Here is a 14,527-nt window from a genome sequence, read left to right as displayed (position 1 = left end):
ACTAGGTCCAAAGAGTACATAATGCAAAGAAAAAAAAGAGGTGCAAGATGGAATTGTCCTTGGGCCCTCCCACCCACCCTTATGTTGTATAAACAGGACATGCACACTTTAACAAACCAATCATTTCAGCGCCAGGATCTGCCACACGAATGTGGCTGAAATGATTGGTTCGTTTGGGCCCCCACAAAAAAACCTGGCAATTAATCTGTCCCTGCACAAACTGGCTCTACTAGGCAATATGTTGTCCTCATCCTCCTCATCCACTGATTCCTCACCCTCTTCAGTGTTGTGTACATCCTCATCCTCACAGAGTATTAATTCATCCCTGCTGGAATCCACCACCACAGGTCCCTCTGTACGTTCTGGAGGCTGGTCTCCCTGGAAGAATTGATAATTCATTTTTATGAACATCATCTTCTCCACATTTTGTGGAAGCAACCTCCTACGCCTTTCGCTGACAAGGTTCCCGGCTGCACTAAACACTCTTTCAGAGTAGACACTGGAGGGGGGGCAACTCAGGTAAAATAGAGCTAGTTTGTACAGGGGCCTCCAAATTGCCTCTTTTTTCTGCCAGTACAGGTACGGACTGTCTGACATGCCTACTTGGATGCTGTCACCGATGTAATCCTCCACCATTCTGTCAATGGTGACAGTATCATATGCAGTGACAGTAGATATGTCAGAAATTATTGCCAGGTCCTTCAGTCCAGACCAGATGTCCAAACTTGGTCCTGCCTGCCCTGCATTACCGCCAGCGGGTTGCTTAGGATACCTAAGTTTTTTCCTGGCAGCCCCAGTTGCGGGAGAAAATGAAGAAGGAGCTGTTGACGTGTCACGTTCCGCTTCAGCTGACAGTGTTTTCACCAGCAGGTCTTTGCACCTCTGCAGGCTTGTATCGGCCGGAAAGAGACACCACATAGGCTTTAAACCTAGGATCAAGCACGGTGGCCAAAATGTAGTGGTCTGATTTCAATAGAGTGACCACCCACGAATCCTGGCAAAGCGAATGAAGGGCTTCATCCACAAGTCCAACATGCTGAGCGGAATCGCTCCGCCTTAGCTCCTCCTTCACTTTCTCCAGCTGCTTCTGCAAAAGCCTGATGAGGGGAATGACCTGACTCAAGCTTGCAGTGTCTGAACTGACTTCACGTGTGGCAAGTTCGAAGGGCTGGAGAACCTTGCACAACACGGAAATCATTTTCCACTACACTTGAGTCAGGTGCATACCCCCTCCTTTGCCTATGTCATAGGTGGATGTATAGGCTTGAATAGCCTTTTGCTGCTCCTCCATCCTCTGAAGCATATAGAGGGTTGAGTTCCACTGCGTCACAACCTCTTGCTTCAGGTGATGGCGGGGAAGGTTCAAGAGTGTTTGCTGGTGCTCCAGTCTTCGGCACGCAGTCGCTGAATGGCGAAAGTGGCCAGAAATTTTTCGGGCCACCCAAAGCGTCTCCTGCACGCCCCTGTCGTTATTCAGAAAATTCTGCACCACCAAACTTATCGTGTGAGCAAAACATGGGACGTGCTGGAATTTGCCCAGATGTAATGCCCGCACAATATTGGTGGCGTTGTCAGATATCACAAATCCCCAGGAGAGTCACTGGGCGATGATTTCCCTCAGTTCCACTAAGAGGTTGTCGGCGGTGTGCCTCTTACTGAAACCGGTGATACACAGCGTAGCTTGCCTTGGAACGAGCTGGCGTTTCTGAGCTGCTGCTACTGGTGACACTGCTGTTGTTGTTGCATATGGTGATACATCTACCCAGTGGGCTGTCAGTCAAATAGTACTTAGTCTGCCCTGTTCCACTTGTCCACATGTCCGTGGTTAAGTGGACATTGGGTACAACCGCATTTTTCAGGACACTGAGGACACTTTTTCTGACGTCTCTGTACAGTCTCGGTATTGCCTGCCTAGTGAAGTGGAATCTGGACGGGATTTGGTACCGGGGACACACTACCTCCATCAATTGTCTAAATCCCACTGCACTAATGGCGGATACCGGATGCACGTCTAACACCAACATAGCAGTCAAGGCCTCAGTTATCCGTTTTGCTTCAGAATGACTGCTGTCGTACTTCATCCTCCTCGCTATGGACTGTTGGAGGGTCAATTGTTTAGTAAAAGTAGTGGTGTTCCTACTTCCTCTCTGGGATGATGAACGACTCCCAGCGGCAGCAGTAGGCGTAGCAATGCAGGATCCTCCGGAGGAATCCCAGATAGGAGAGTCAGTCATGCCAGTGACATGGCCTACACTAAAAAAGTTACTTGACAGTAACTTTTTATGAACGCGCTGCAGGTGACGTATAAGGGAGGATGTTCCTAGGTGGTTAACGTCCCTACCCCTACTTATTTCACCTTTACATATGGTACATATGGCAAGACGGTTGTTGTCCGGATTTGGATAGAAATATTGCCAGACCAAAGAGGTGGAATGTTTAGTGTTCTGCCCAGGCATGACCGTGATGGGCTTTTTCATCCCACGGACAACAACTGTCTCCCCCGGAGCCTGATTTAAACAAACCACATCACCATCAGAATCCTCTTCGCCAACTTTCTCCTCAGCGCCAGCTACACCAGTATCCTCATCCTGTTGTACTTCAACAGTGACATCTTCAATTTGCATATCAGCAGGTGGACTGTGGGTGCTCCTTTCAGCACTTGCAGGGTCATTTTCCTGATCTTTGTCAATTGGGATTTTATATGCCCTCTACTATGACATTGGCATCGGCCTTGGCAGAAGATGTTGATGGCATTTTATCGTCTATGTCATTACTTGTGGCAGCAGCTTCAGCACTAGGAGGAAGTGGTTCTTGATCATTCCCTATTTTATTTTTATCGGACAAAGTTTGGTCCTCCATTTATTTATATTGATATATACGTGCGGCTAAGGCGCACACAAACACAGAAAAGCACGTGCGGCTATAGCCCACACAATTCGCAAACACAGAAAAGAAGAATTTATTATTTTTTTGGAGTGCACTTTGGGGGTTACACCACCGTTTAACAGACTTATGACACAGGTGCACGCTTGGCGCTGCTACTTTGTTGATGAACGTGCGGCTACAGCGCATACAATTCACAAACACAGAAAAGAAGAAGTTTTTATTTTTTTTGGAGTGCAGTTTGGGGGTTACAGCACCCTTTAACGGACGAGCCAGCCGGCACTTAATTTATGACAGAGGCGCACGCTTGGCGCTACTTTGTTGATACACGTGCAGCTACAGCGCACACAATTCATAAACAAATTTTTTTTTTATTTGGAGTGCACTTTGGGGGGTTATACCAGCCTTTAACAGATGAGCCAGCCGGCCCTTGATTTATGAGACAGGCGCACGCTTGGCGGCTACTGCCCACACAATTCACAAACACAGAAAAAAAATAATTGTTTTTTTTGCACTTGGGGGGAGGAGCACCTCTGATGAACAGATCACCCCCTGGACAACACTACAAGACTCCTTTAACACTACAGCCTTTATGGGACACTGAACAACGCAGCCCGGCCAGCCCCTATAGACTTTGGAGTGGACACAGCCCCTATGGACAACTGACTCACAACACAGCCCAGCCAGCCCCTATGGACAACAGCAGCACCACACAGCCCAGCCAGCCCCTATGGACAACAGCAGCACAACACAGCCCAGTCAGCCCCTATGGACAACAGCAGCACAACACAGCCCAGCTAAGCCCCTATGGACAACAGCAGCACAACACAGCCCAGCCAAGCCCCTATGGACTGAGTGGACACAGCCCCTTTGGACAACAGCAGCACAACAGAGCCCAGCCAGCCCTAGCTCCCACCCTCCCTCTTCACTGTCCACAGCCAGAGTGAAAAATAGCGCAGACCCGGGGACCTTTTATAGAATCCAAAACCCGCGAGATCCGACAGCGGGATGATGACGTTTTGCCCCGATTTCAGATCCGAGTCAGTCGGGAAAACCCGAGCCGGACTCTGTTCCCGGCTCGGATCGGGGGGGTTCAGATTTCAGAAATCCGAACCTGCTCATCACTAATATAAACATGCCGCATATCACTTTAATCAGCAGCAGCTGCTTGTGCATCCTATTCACATTGCTGTGCGATTAAGACATTTGAAGGGTAAAAGTCACACGGCACTTACACGTTATGTATAAAGTGACTTGTAGCCCATGAGGATAGATGTATGTGGACACGTGTAACAATATAGTATCATGAACATTATTTTCTATTGTGCTATTGTTTGCAACTACAAGTTAAAAATAAGAAAAAAGGGATAATTTTGAAAGTACCCTTATGATTTCATCGTACCTTATGGAGTTTTACAGGCACAGCCTATCGTTTTTGGGCTTACATAGACAGAGATCTGGCTGGATGAGCGTATGTCGTCTACACAGATCTACAAATCTTCATGTCTGTAGAAACTTTAAACTGTGCAGGTCTGATATTCATATTATCATACAACATATTACTATAACTTTCTTACCGGCAACAAACTCTGTTCCTGCTAACTCTGCAGTGGCAAGAAAGTCGTCTATAGAGCTTTGTTCAGTCACTGACTGGAGGTTTAGCCGACCCCAATCATATCCATCATTTAGCTCACTTGTGTGGAGCTGCAAAGAACAACATTAAAAAAAAAAAAAAACAGGTAGTAAAGATTATATGGAGTGTTTTACATGATACTCGTATATAGCATCTCAGTGACCAAGGTGCCTGTGTATTAAGGCTTGGAGATAGACAAAGTGGAGAGAGAAAGTACCAACCTATAAGCTCCCTCATTCTTGAAACTCAGGGGTCTATTCATGGAGCAGAGAAAAGGCGTGTTTTGCGATAAACAGAGCTTTTGTCTGTGTGGTGCTATTCACAGAGCGGGTCACCATGGAGAAGTTCATTACATGTCCAACGGCTCCCCCACTCCGTGGCTGAATTGCAATACCATACTTTAGTATGGAGAGTGCGATTCATAAAAGAACGGAAGTGTACAGATTCGCCTGCTCGGTTCTGCTCCCTTTAGCCCTGCCTCCTTTTGCAGTCAGTCTGACATAACGCAGTGGGAAGAAAACATATCGGGCTCCCAATATGGTTGTTGCTAGATCCAAGTTGAAGAAAGCATCGCTGACGTCACAAACACGTGACCGCTACAGCAGAGCCAGTCAGCTACCAGTGTTACTATCCACGTGGGCATAGTGGGGGGGAATATAAACCTGTGGTAAGCGAAGCGAGCCACCATGCCCGAAGCGTGGCGAGCAAAATGAGCCCGAGAGGGGACAGTTTTGGTCCCCATTCTGAACCTTGCTCCTCCCCCTTTTGGCACAGGTCACGTGGTTGTGAAGTCAGAGGTCCAGTAAAGCACCTCGCTCTAGACCTAACCCTCTCAAAATGTCTGTCTTCTCCCTGCTTCCAGGGATCGCGGAGGAGCCAGGTACTGTAGGAAGACACCGGACAGCTAGGTCTACATGAATGGCTAAAAAACATCACCATTGATGTGATGCTATATATAATGATATTTTTCAGTAGCCAGTTCTTGTTCTACATGAATAGCCCCACAGGCTGTAAACCGTCAGGAGCTGATTAGTTAGTACTTTACCTCTCTCCAAGGCTTAGTACATCTACCCCCAAATCACTATACAAATGTTCATGCTCTATTAAGCAAATAATAATGGAATCCCTCATAATAATAAACAACCTGGCAACTGGTTTCTTAACAGCATATGTCAAGCTGTGCTGTATCCAGTACTAGAGAATGCTCGCTATAAAGCTAGGCTAGCTGCTGTGTTACTACTAGTCTAACTAGAACTATGACTGGCAGGGAATGCTGTGTATAAAGCTAGGCTAGCTGCTGTTACTACAAGTCTCACTAAAACTATGACTGGCAGGGAATGCTGTGTATAAAGCTAGGCTAGCTGCTGTTACTACAAGTCTCACTATAACTATGACTGGCAGGGAATGCTGTGTATAAAGCTAGGCTAGCTGCTGTTACTACAAGTCTCACTATAACTATGACTGGCAGGGAATGCTGTGTATAAAGCTAGGCTAGCTGCTGTGTTAGTACAAGTCTCACTAGAACTATGACTGGCAGGGAATGCTGTGTATAAAGCTAGGCTAGCTGCTGTTACTACAAGTCTCACTAAAACTATGACTGGCAGGGAATGCTGTGTATAAAGCTAGGCTAGCTGCTGTTACTACAAGTCTCACTATAACTATGACTGGCAGGGAATGCTGTGTATAAAGCTAGGCTAGCTGCTGTTACTACAAGTCTCACTATAACTATGACTGGCAGGGAATGCTGTGTATAAAGCTAGGCTAGCTGCTGTTACTACAAGTCTCACTATAACTATGACTGGCAGGGAATGCTGTGTATAAAGCTAGGCTAGCTGCTGTGTTAGTACAAGTCTCACTAGAACTATGACTGGCAGGGAATGCTGTGTATAAAGCTAGGCTAGCTGCTGTGTTAGTACTAGTCTCACTAGAACTATGACTGGCAGGGAATGCTGTGTATAAAGCTAGGCTAGCTGCTGTTACTACAAGTCTCACTAAAACTATGACTGGCAGGGAATGCTGTGTATAAAGCTAGGCTAGCTGCTGTTACTACAAGTCTCACTATAACTATGACTGGCAGGGAATGCTGTGTATAAAGCTAGGCTAGCTGCTGTTACTACAAGTCTCACTATAACTATGACTGGCAGGGAATGCTGTGTATAAAGCTAGGCTAGCTGCTGTGTTAGTACAAGTCTCACTAGAACTATGACTGGCAGGGAATGCTGTGTATAAAGCTAGGCTAGCTGCTGTTACTACAAGTCTCACTAAAACTATGACTGGCAGGGAATGCTGTGTATAAAGCTAGGCTAGCTGCTGTTACTACAAGTCTCACTATAACTATGACTGGCAGGGAATGCTGTGTATAAAGCTAGGCTAGCTGCTGTTACTACAAGTCTCACTATAACTATGACTGGCAGGGAATGCTGTGTATAAAGCTAGGCTAGCTGCTGTTACTACAAGTCTCACTATAACTATGACTGGCAGGGAATGCTGTGTATAAAGCTAGGCTAGCTGCTGTTACTACAAGTCTCACTATAACTATGACTGGCAGGGAATGCTGTGTATAAAGCTAGGCTAGCTGCTGTGTTAGTACAAGTCTCACTAGAACTATGACTGGCAGGGAATGCTGTGTATAAAGCTAGGCTAGCTGCTGTGTTAGTACTAGTCTCACTAGAACTATGACTGGCAGGGAATGCTGTGTATAAAGCTAGGCTAGCTGCTGTGTTAGTACAAGTCTCACTAGAACTATGACTGGCAGGGAATGCTGTGTATAAAGCTAGGCTAGCTGCTGTGTTAGTACTAGTCTCACTAGAACTATGACTGGCAGGGAATGCTGTGTGTTGTGATAATCCCACAAGAGCTGGAGCAGCACAGGCTAGCTACCCGTTGACAGATACAAATGACCGGAGGAAACAGTCACCCAGGAGTCTTTGACTTGAAGCCCCCTCTGGCTCTGAGCCCGCTCCCGGATAAGAGCTCTCCCTAGACCGCACGTTGCTTTCTTCTTCCCCATTACCAACACATGCGATGTGCACAGGAAGCAGCGCACGGACCGGTTTTACCGTTACACAGGAAACTGCATTGTGCTACAGCAAATCCCACCCCCCTGTGTCCTGCAGCAAGAGGCTGACATACAAAGTAGCAAGTACCTGTGCAGCTAACCACGTCTCCGCCATAGGATTGCTTCACATTCACAGCAGAGATTAGTTAAAGAAGCCATGCACCAAGCAAATCCCTGACACAAACTAAGTTCCCCACCCTGTAATGTCACCAGATTCGTACATTTTGAAAAGAGAACAGAGAGGGCACTTCTCCTCCTTGTGGCTGCATCCACATCATGTACTAGAGAAGCCTGAGATCAGATGAGAAATCTGCAGGTTAACTTACGTATATTCTGGCTTAGTATACAGTTATTGGAGCCATAGCACAGGCTCATTGTCAGTGCACATGCATTTGTATCTGTATGCTTAGCTACACAGATAATCTCACTTTTGTATTTGTGCATAGGCAGCCAGTATTGCAGTATATGCACGAGCATTCTTTATTATAGTGACCCAATGGCAAAGGGCATGTTCAGTAAGCCATGTTAATCAGCAATGTAAGTTAATGCGACCGTCCGCAAGTTTTTTTCCCATTCAGTTAGCCGTGATAATTTTCAATAAAATTTAATGTGGGTTTTTCTCGCAGCCCCTAAGCAGGTGAAAGCTTTGGGAAAATAGCTATTTTAAGATAAAAATATCTGGACCTACTTCAGCACCCCTGGGATACTTTGCCTGATTCAGACCCGCTCGCAAGCGGGTCGATGGTGCCCAAGTGCGCATGCGCACGATCCGAGTAACGACGGCCAAGCCGTCTTTATGGGTCTCACACCAAAGGGGGCGTGCTGTCGATGGTGATTCACAGCACGCCCCCTTTGGTGGGTGTGCCGGGGGCGTGGCTGCCCAGACGGAGGCTTTCACATGGGAATGCCTACCGTCTGGGGCCGGCCCCACTGACATCATCATTCCTGGACAAAAGTTCAGGAATGATTATGTTTGTCCATGCAAGATGATGTTTTGCCTCTTTCTGAGTCCCGTTTTTTGGAGGGAAAAATCCGAACTCGGCATGCAAACTCGAACCTATCCGAGCCTACACATCGCTACTTTAAACTTGTCACTCACTCCTTCTCCACCTCTGCCTCCCAAGGCTACCATCACTAAGCGTAACCTTGAGGCTATTGGCACTTTTTCCTTATCCTCCCTACTCCACTCACTTCTCCCCCTTATTGTCTCACTCCCTTTCTGGACCAAGCTATTTTTCTATACAACATCCAGCTGCACACGCAGGGAAGGGTATCCAGTTGCCCAGAAATCCTCCTCACAACCTGGATCGAAAAAAATTTGGAAAAACAAACCTCATGCACATTGTAGAGCACGGAGCGGCTGCACATCTGCTCCCAGGGTAAGTACCCCAGGGCTCTCTGAGAGGGCCCCACCCCCAGCCGCAGATCTGATCTCTATTACTGATCCAATCTGCAGCATTGCGCACCACACAGCAATGTTTCATACACCAGTGCCACAGACCAGTGCTAGGCTGATGAGCAACGACTCAGCTGTCCAATGGCATGTGAAGTTGCAGTCTGCGGCTCAGTGACTGGCTTGCGCGCAGGCTGCAGGAAAGGAGTAGACGGAAGGAAAGGATGGGCACAGCTGCAGCATATGAATATTTTTCTGAGGATAGAGGTGCGACGTGCAGGCACAGCCAGATTTTGCACTGCTCTCCTCCTGTTCTGAGACTGTCACAATCTGTCTTTGGGGGTCATTCAGACCCACTCGCAAGCGGCAGTACGGTCGCAAGTGGGTCGATGGTCCCCACTGCGCATGCGCACGACGGAGGGAGCTCCGTCGTGCGCATGCGCGAGACCCGGACTGCGACAGCCAAGCTGTCACTCCTGGTCTCGCACCAAAGGGGGCGTGCTGTCGATGGTGACTGACAGCACGCCCCCTTTGGTGGGCGTGCCGGGGGCGTGGCGGCCAGACGGAGGCGTACCCATGGGAACGCCTACCGTCTGAAGCCGGCCCCACTCTGATAGAGCCAAAATCACTCCAGGACTTGTGGCTGGGAAACCCTACCGCAGGGTTTCCGTCGCAAGTCCGATGGTCGCGATGGTCAAGACCATCGCGACCATCTTTTTGGACGCTCGTATATGCTGTGGGTGGTCACCCACAGCTATACGAGCGTCCAGGAGGACGCTCCATTTTAATGGAGGAGGGCCCTGATTCAGAGCGAGCGTTCTGGTCAGAGCGAGCGGCTCCGAATCAGGGCCTTTGTCAGCAGCAGATAAAAAGTAAGACAGGCAGCACTGAATTGTTATTTATTTGTTATCTATTAATTTTTAATCAAAGGCCTATGGACCTCATTCAGACCTAGTCGCAAGCGCTGAGCGTGCACAAGCCCCGGAGCGAGAGAGAAATTCTCGCGCTCCGGAGCGCACTACAAAAGGGGCGGCTGTCGATGTTGATTGACAGCTCGACCCGTTTTGTAGGCGTGGCGGGGGGGGTGGTTTCACAAACTTAAGGAACGCCTGCCATTTTGTAGGCGGCTGCACTGCCATAGCAGTGATGTCAGTGGGGAGCTTCCTGCTCGATCAAAGCAGGAAGCTCCCTGGGGCTTGCGGTTGCCGAGACCCAACCTTAGGGTCTTCTCGCAAGCCCCGATGGTCGCGATGGTCTTCTTGCGACCGCCTCTGAATGAGGGCCTATATCTCTTCTTTATATATATATATATATATATATATATATATATATATATAAAAATAAAGGACCCGGTCCAGGGGTCTGTCTTTTCGTTCGGGCTAATCTTTTGAACCACTGGGCAAATTTTGATGGAGTTTTCATTATTCTATATAGCATCTTGCACCAAGGTGCTATACAGGAACTGTCCATGTTGCTGAAACAGTGTTGTGCTGTGTGTGTGTGAGTGACTGACTGCTGCTGCAAGGTGAGGGCTGCACCCACTGTCACTGACTCCCTCCACTCTCTATACTGCTGCTAAGCAACAGGACACATTGCCAGCTCTGACTCTCACTGTCAGATCCAGTGCTAGCAATGTGCCCTGTTGCTTAGCAGCAGCCTAGAGAGGGGGAGTCATTAACTTAGCAGGGTCACATCTGAGACAGACAGAGAGTGAGAGACAGCCTCCAACGAACCCATGAAGATGCCCTGATGCAGACACAGTAGTCAGGAAGGAGCCAGGGGAGGCATTGCTATAAGGAATTAAAAAGAAAACAACCATTGATGGTTAGTCACCATCGGATTTCAATGTCCATCCCTATGCTGAACCTGCAGGTGGACTCCTGCCACCTCTCCTTCACGGTGAAGTGCTCCCTCTACATTGTGATGTCCCCGCTCAGCCACATGCCCTCGGTTCACCGTAGGCACCTCCCATGAAAGTCAGCATTGTTCTCAGACAGGAGCACCACGGCAAGGAAGCTCACCAGTGTCTGGAGATGAAGTCATGGCCCTAATCCTGTCCTCCCCCTCCAGTTACCCCCTTGATCCTATCCCTTTCCACCTCCTCTGCTCCCGTTCTCATGATGCATGTTCCCATCTTTCCCAACTCTACCTCTTGTCGGGAACTGTCCCATCTGCATTCAAACATGCCCTTGTCTCTCCCATACTTAAAAATCCACCCTTCACCCTGACACTCTCTCTAATTACTACCCCATCTCTCTCCTGACCTTTACCTCCAAACTCCTTGAGCAGATTGTCTACCAACACATCCATGCCTCTCATTGCATGCTATGCGCTGTCCCCACAGAGCCAGCACATACGTTTATCTCATTACATGCTATGCACTGTCAAAACAGTGGCAACACGTTAGTGTATCTCATTACACGCTATGCACTGTTCAAACAGTGGCAAAACTTCTGTGTACCTTATTGCATGCTACACACTGTGCAAACAGTGCCAACACATCCTTGTACCCTGTTGCATGTTACCAAAATTCCACACTTTATGTACTCAGCTGTACCTTCGATATTTGTGCCTACTGTGTTCAGGGTATCCCTTGATCCTAACACTCTCTCCAACTACCGTCCCATATCTCTCCTCCCTTTTACCTCCAAGCTCCTTGAGCGTGTTGTTTACAACCACCTTACCACCTATCTTTCCTCCAACTCCCTCATTGACCCTTTTCAGTCTGGCTTCCGTTCTCTCCACTCCACTGAAACTGCCCTCACAAAAGTCAGCAATGACCTCTTTGCTGCTAAATCCAAGGGCAACTACTTTCTACTCATTCTCCTTGACCTCTCTGCTGCTTTCAACACTGTGGACCAGCCTCTCCTTCTGCAAATCCTTCACTCCCTTGGTCTACGTGACACTGTGGACCACCCTATCCTGGCTATCCTCCTACCTCTCTGACCGATCCTTCTCTGTCTCCACAGCCTCTTACAGTAGATGTTCCCCAAGGTTCTGTTATTGGACCTCTCCTTTTTTCACTCTATACGTCCACAGTAGGTGAACTCATCAGCTCTTTTGACCTCCAGTATCATCTCTATGCTGATGATACTCAGATCTACCTTTTCTCCCCTGACCTCTCCCCCTCTCTACTCACTCGTATCTCCAACTGTCTCTCTGCCATCTTTTCCTGGATGTCCCAGCGATTTCTTAAACTTAATATGTCTAAGACTGAGCTGATCATTTTCCCACCCACCAACATAACCACACTTCCCACCATTTCTTTATCAGTTGATGGCACAACTATCTCTTCTAACCCCAAAGTGTGCTGTCTTGGAGTTATCCTGGACTCCTCTCTTTCCTTCAAACCACATATCCAGAATCACTCGCAGTCCTGTCGTTTTCATCTTAAAAATATTTCGAAGATTAGACCCTTTCTCACCCAGGATGCCACTAAAACCCTCATACACTCATTGGTCATCTCCAGATTGGACTACTGTAACCTCCTCCTATCTGGCCTCCCCAACTCCCTTCTCTCCCCTCTCCAGTCACTCCTCAATGCTGCTGCTCGGCTTATCTTCCTCTCAAAATGCTCTGCATCTGTCTCCCCTCTCCTACAAGCTCTCCACTGCCTCCCCTTTGTTATGTTCTGGGTTGTTTGTGGACCTGGGGTGGTAGCAGGAGCGATCACAGGAGCAGATTCAAAGGTAAATGTGGAACTTTTAATGATTGGCTTAACAGACATGGGAATGGCAAGAAATAGTCCAGGTATAGCACTAAAGTGCACTTAATAACTGAAGTGGAGTAAATGGGAGAATGTCCAGAAAGTGACAGGCAGGAACAGTCCAGTATGCAGGTATGGTGAGCTGTAAGGAAATGCAGGCAGAGGTAACGAAGTCCAGCTGGGTGTAAATGGAGGTAAGGTGCAGGGAAACAGCAGGTTCAGGTTCTCAGGCAGGGGAAAAGGTAAATGGAGGGTGCAGGGTAAGTCTAGCCGACACAGGTGCTCAGGCAATAGGAAAGGTAATTGGAGGAGGCAGGGGAATCCAGCAGGGTTGTAGCAGGTCAGGTGAAGCAGGCTTAGGCAATGAAACCAGGTGAAAGCACAGGAACTCACTCTCAGCTCTCACTAAGAAACACGTTGCACTGGCAATCCAAGGGAGCTCTGAACTCCCTTAAATCCCCAGTGCTCAGCCGTGACTGGTCAGAGAGGAGCATGTGACACAACAGGATAGGGCAACTAGGTCACCTGACCGGAGACAAGATGGCGGCGCCCATGCCAGAACGGAACAGAAGCACCACCAGGCCTAACCAGACCAGAGTGACAGTATGCCCACACGGAACCACGCACAGCCAATGCTCCCCGCCAGGCGCCAGTGCCACCGCCAGATGCCCCTCGCCATAGCGTCCTCACAGGTATTACCTGTCGACTACCATGCCGAGAAACCCTGGTCGTGACAGTACCCCCCCCCTTTATGGGTGGCCTCAGGACACCTTCTAGACTTTACAGGGTGAGCCAAGTGAGCTTTGTTGACAGGACTAGAAGTGTGGACATCCTCAGCTTTGGCCCAACAGGAACCGGAACTGGAAACTGAAAACCCCTCCTGGGGTACGAGAATTGAGGCCCCTTCCTGGGGTGCTAGATTTGAAATCCCCTCCTGGGGAATAAAACTTGAAACATCCTCTCGAGGTATGGGGCTGAAAACCCCATCCTGGGGCTGGACACTCAGAAATCCCTTAAGGGGCTGAGGCTCTGGAGTCACCCCTCCTGGGGCTACAAAGGACCTCCCAACAGGCGGTTGTAGTTGTACAGCTGTGAAAACTTTTGCCCCAAGCATGGGTTTTTCCCGTAGTGTTTCTAGACCACTATCGGGATAATGACCGTGACAAGGCATCGGTCTTCGGAAGGCAAGACACTTGACATTCCACACTCCAAGACTGAACCTGCATAGTGTTCCAATCAATTCTGGGGTTGTGCTTACACAGCCACGGGTATCCGAGTATAACTTCATGGGAAGTCTTGGGTATAATGAAGAAACTGATATGTTCAACATGGAGGTCTCCAACACGAACTAAAACAGGTTGAGTTCTCTTAGACACAGTTCCATTACAAAGAGATTTACCATCAATGGAGGTCCAGGAGACAGAATGATCCAAGGTGCTGCAGGGAATTTGTAATTTATCTGCCAACCGAGATGACATGAAATTCCCCGCTGCCCCGGAGTCCAAAAGGGCAGACACAAACACCGGGCTAGAATTAATGTCTAAGGCTATGGACAACACAGAGTCAATACGTTTAGAGGATGGAAGAATTGCTCCCAGCTGAGTGCACCCAGAATTAGCTAGAAACGGGACGCTCCCCGGCTTGCGTGTACAGGAAGCCACCAGGTGACCCGAGTCTCCACAGTATAGACAAAGGTTCTCTTTAAAACGTCTCTGTCGTTCTTCGTTAGAGAGACGGGTATGATTTACCTGCATGGGTTCTTCCTCGGAAAGGGAGGGAGTGGGACGGGTAGGGGAGGGGAAATGCTTAGCTCTGTGTTTTTCATCTTGGCGCTCTCTAAAGCGTATATCAACT

At 48.4% G+C, this 14,527-nt stretch overlaps 1 protein-coding gene across 1 annotated transcript in view; it reads right to left on the bottom strand.

The window, feature by feature from the left end:
• LSG1 (large 60S subunit nuclear export GTPase 1) overlaps positions 1–7,563 on the bottom strand; it is a 61,008-nt gene extending 53,445 nt beyond the window's left edge. The window contains exons 1-2 of the mRNA XM_088444746.1: positions 7,434–7,563; positions 4,461–4,587 (exon numbers count right to left, since the gene is read on the bottom strand). Coding sequence (XP_088300872.1) covers positions 4,461–4,587; positions 7,434–7,526 — 220 coding nt within the window. The 5' untranslated portion in view covers positions 7,527–7,563. The remainder of the gene's footprint in view (positions 1–4,460; positions 4,588–7,433) is intronic.
• Positions 7,564–14,527: the final 6,964 nt, after the last annotated feature.

Source organism: Taudactylus pleione, unplaced genomic scaffold, assembly GCF_031769625.1.
Source record: "Taudactylus pleione unplaced genomic scaffold, aTauple2 ptg000372l, whole genome shotgun sequence".
NCBI classification, from domain to species: domain Eukaryota; kingdom Metazoa; phylum Chordata; class Amphibia; order Anura; family Myobatrachidae; genus Taudactylus; species Taudactylus pleione.
Note: the sequence above shows the minus strand (reverse complement) of the source record. Positions and strands in the feature narration are given on the sequence as shown.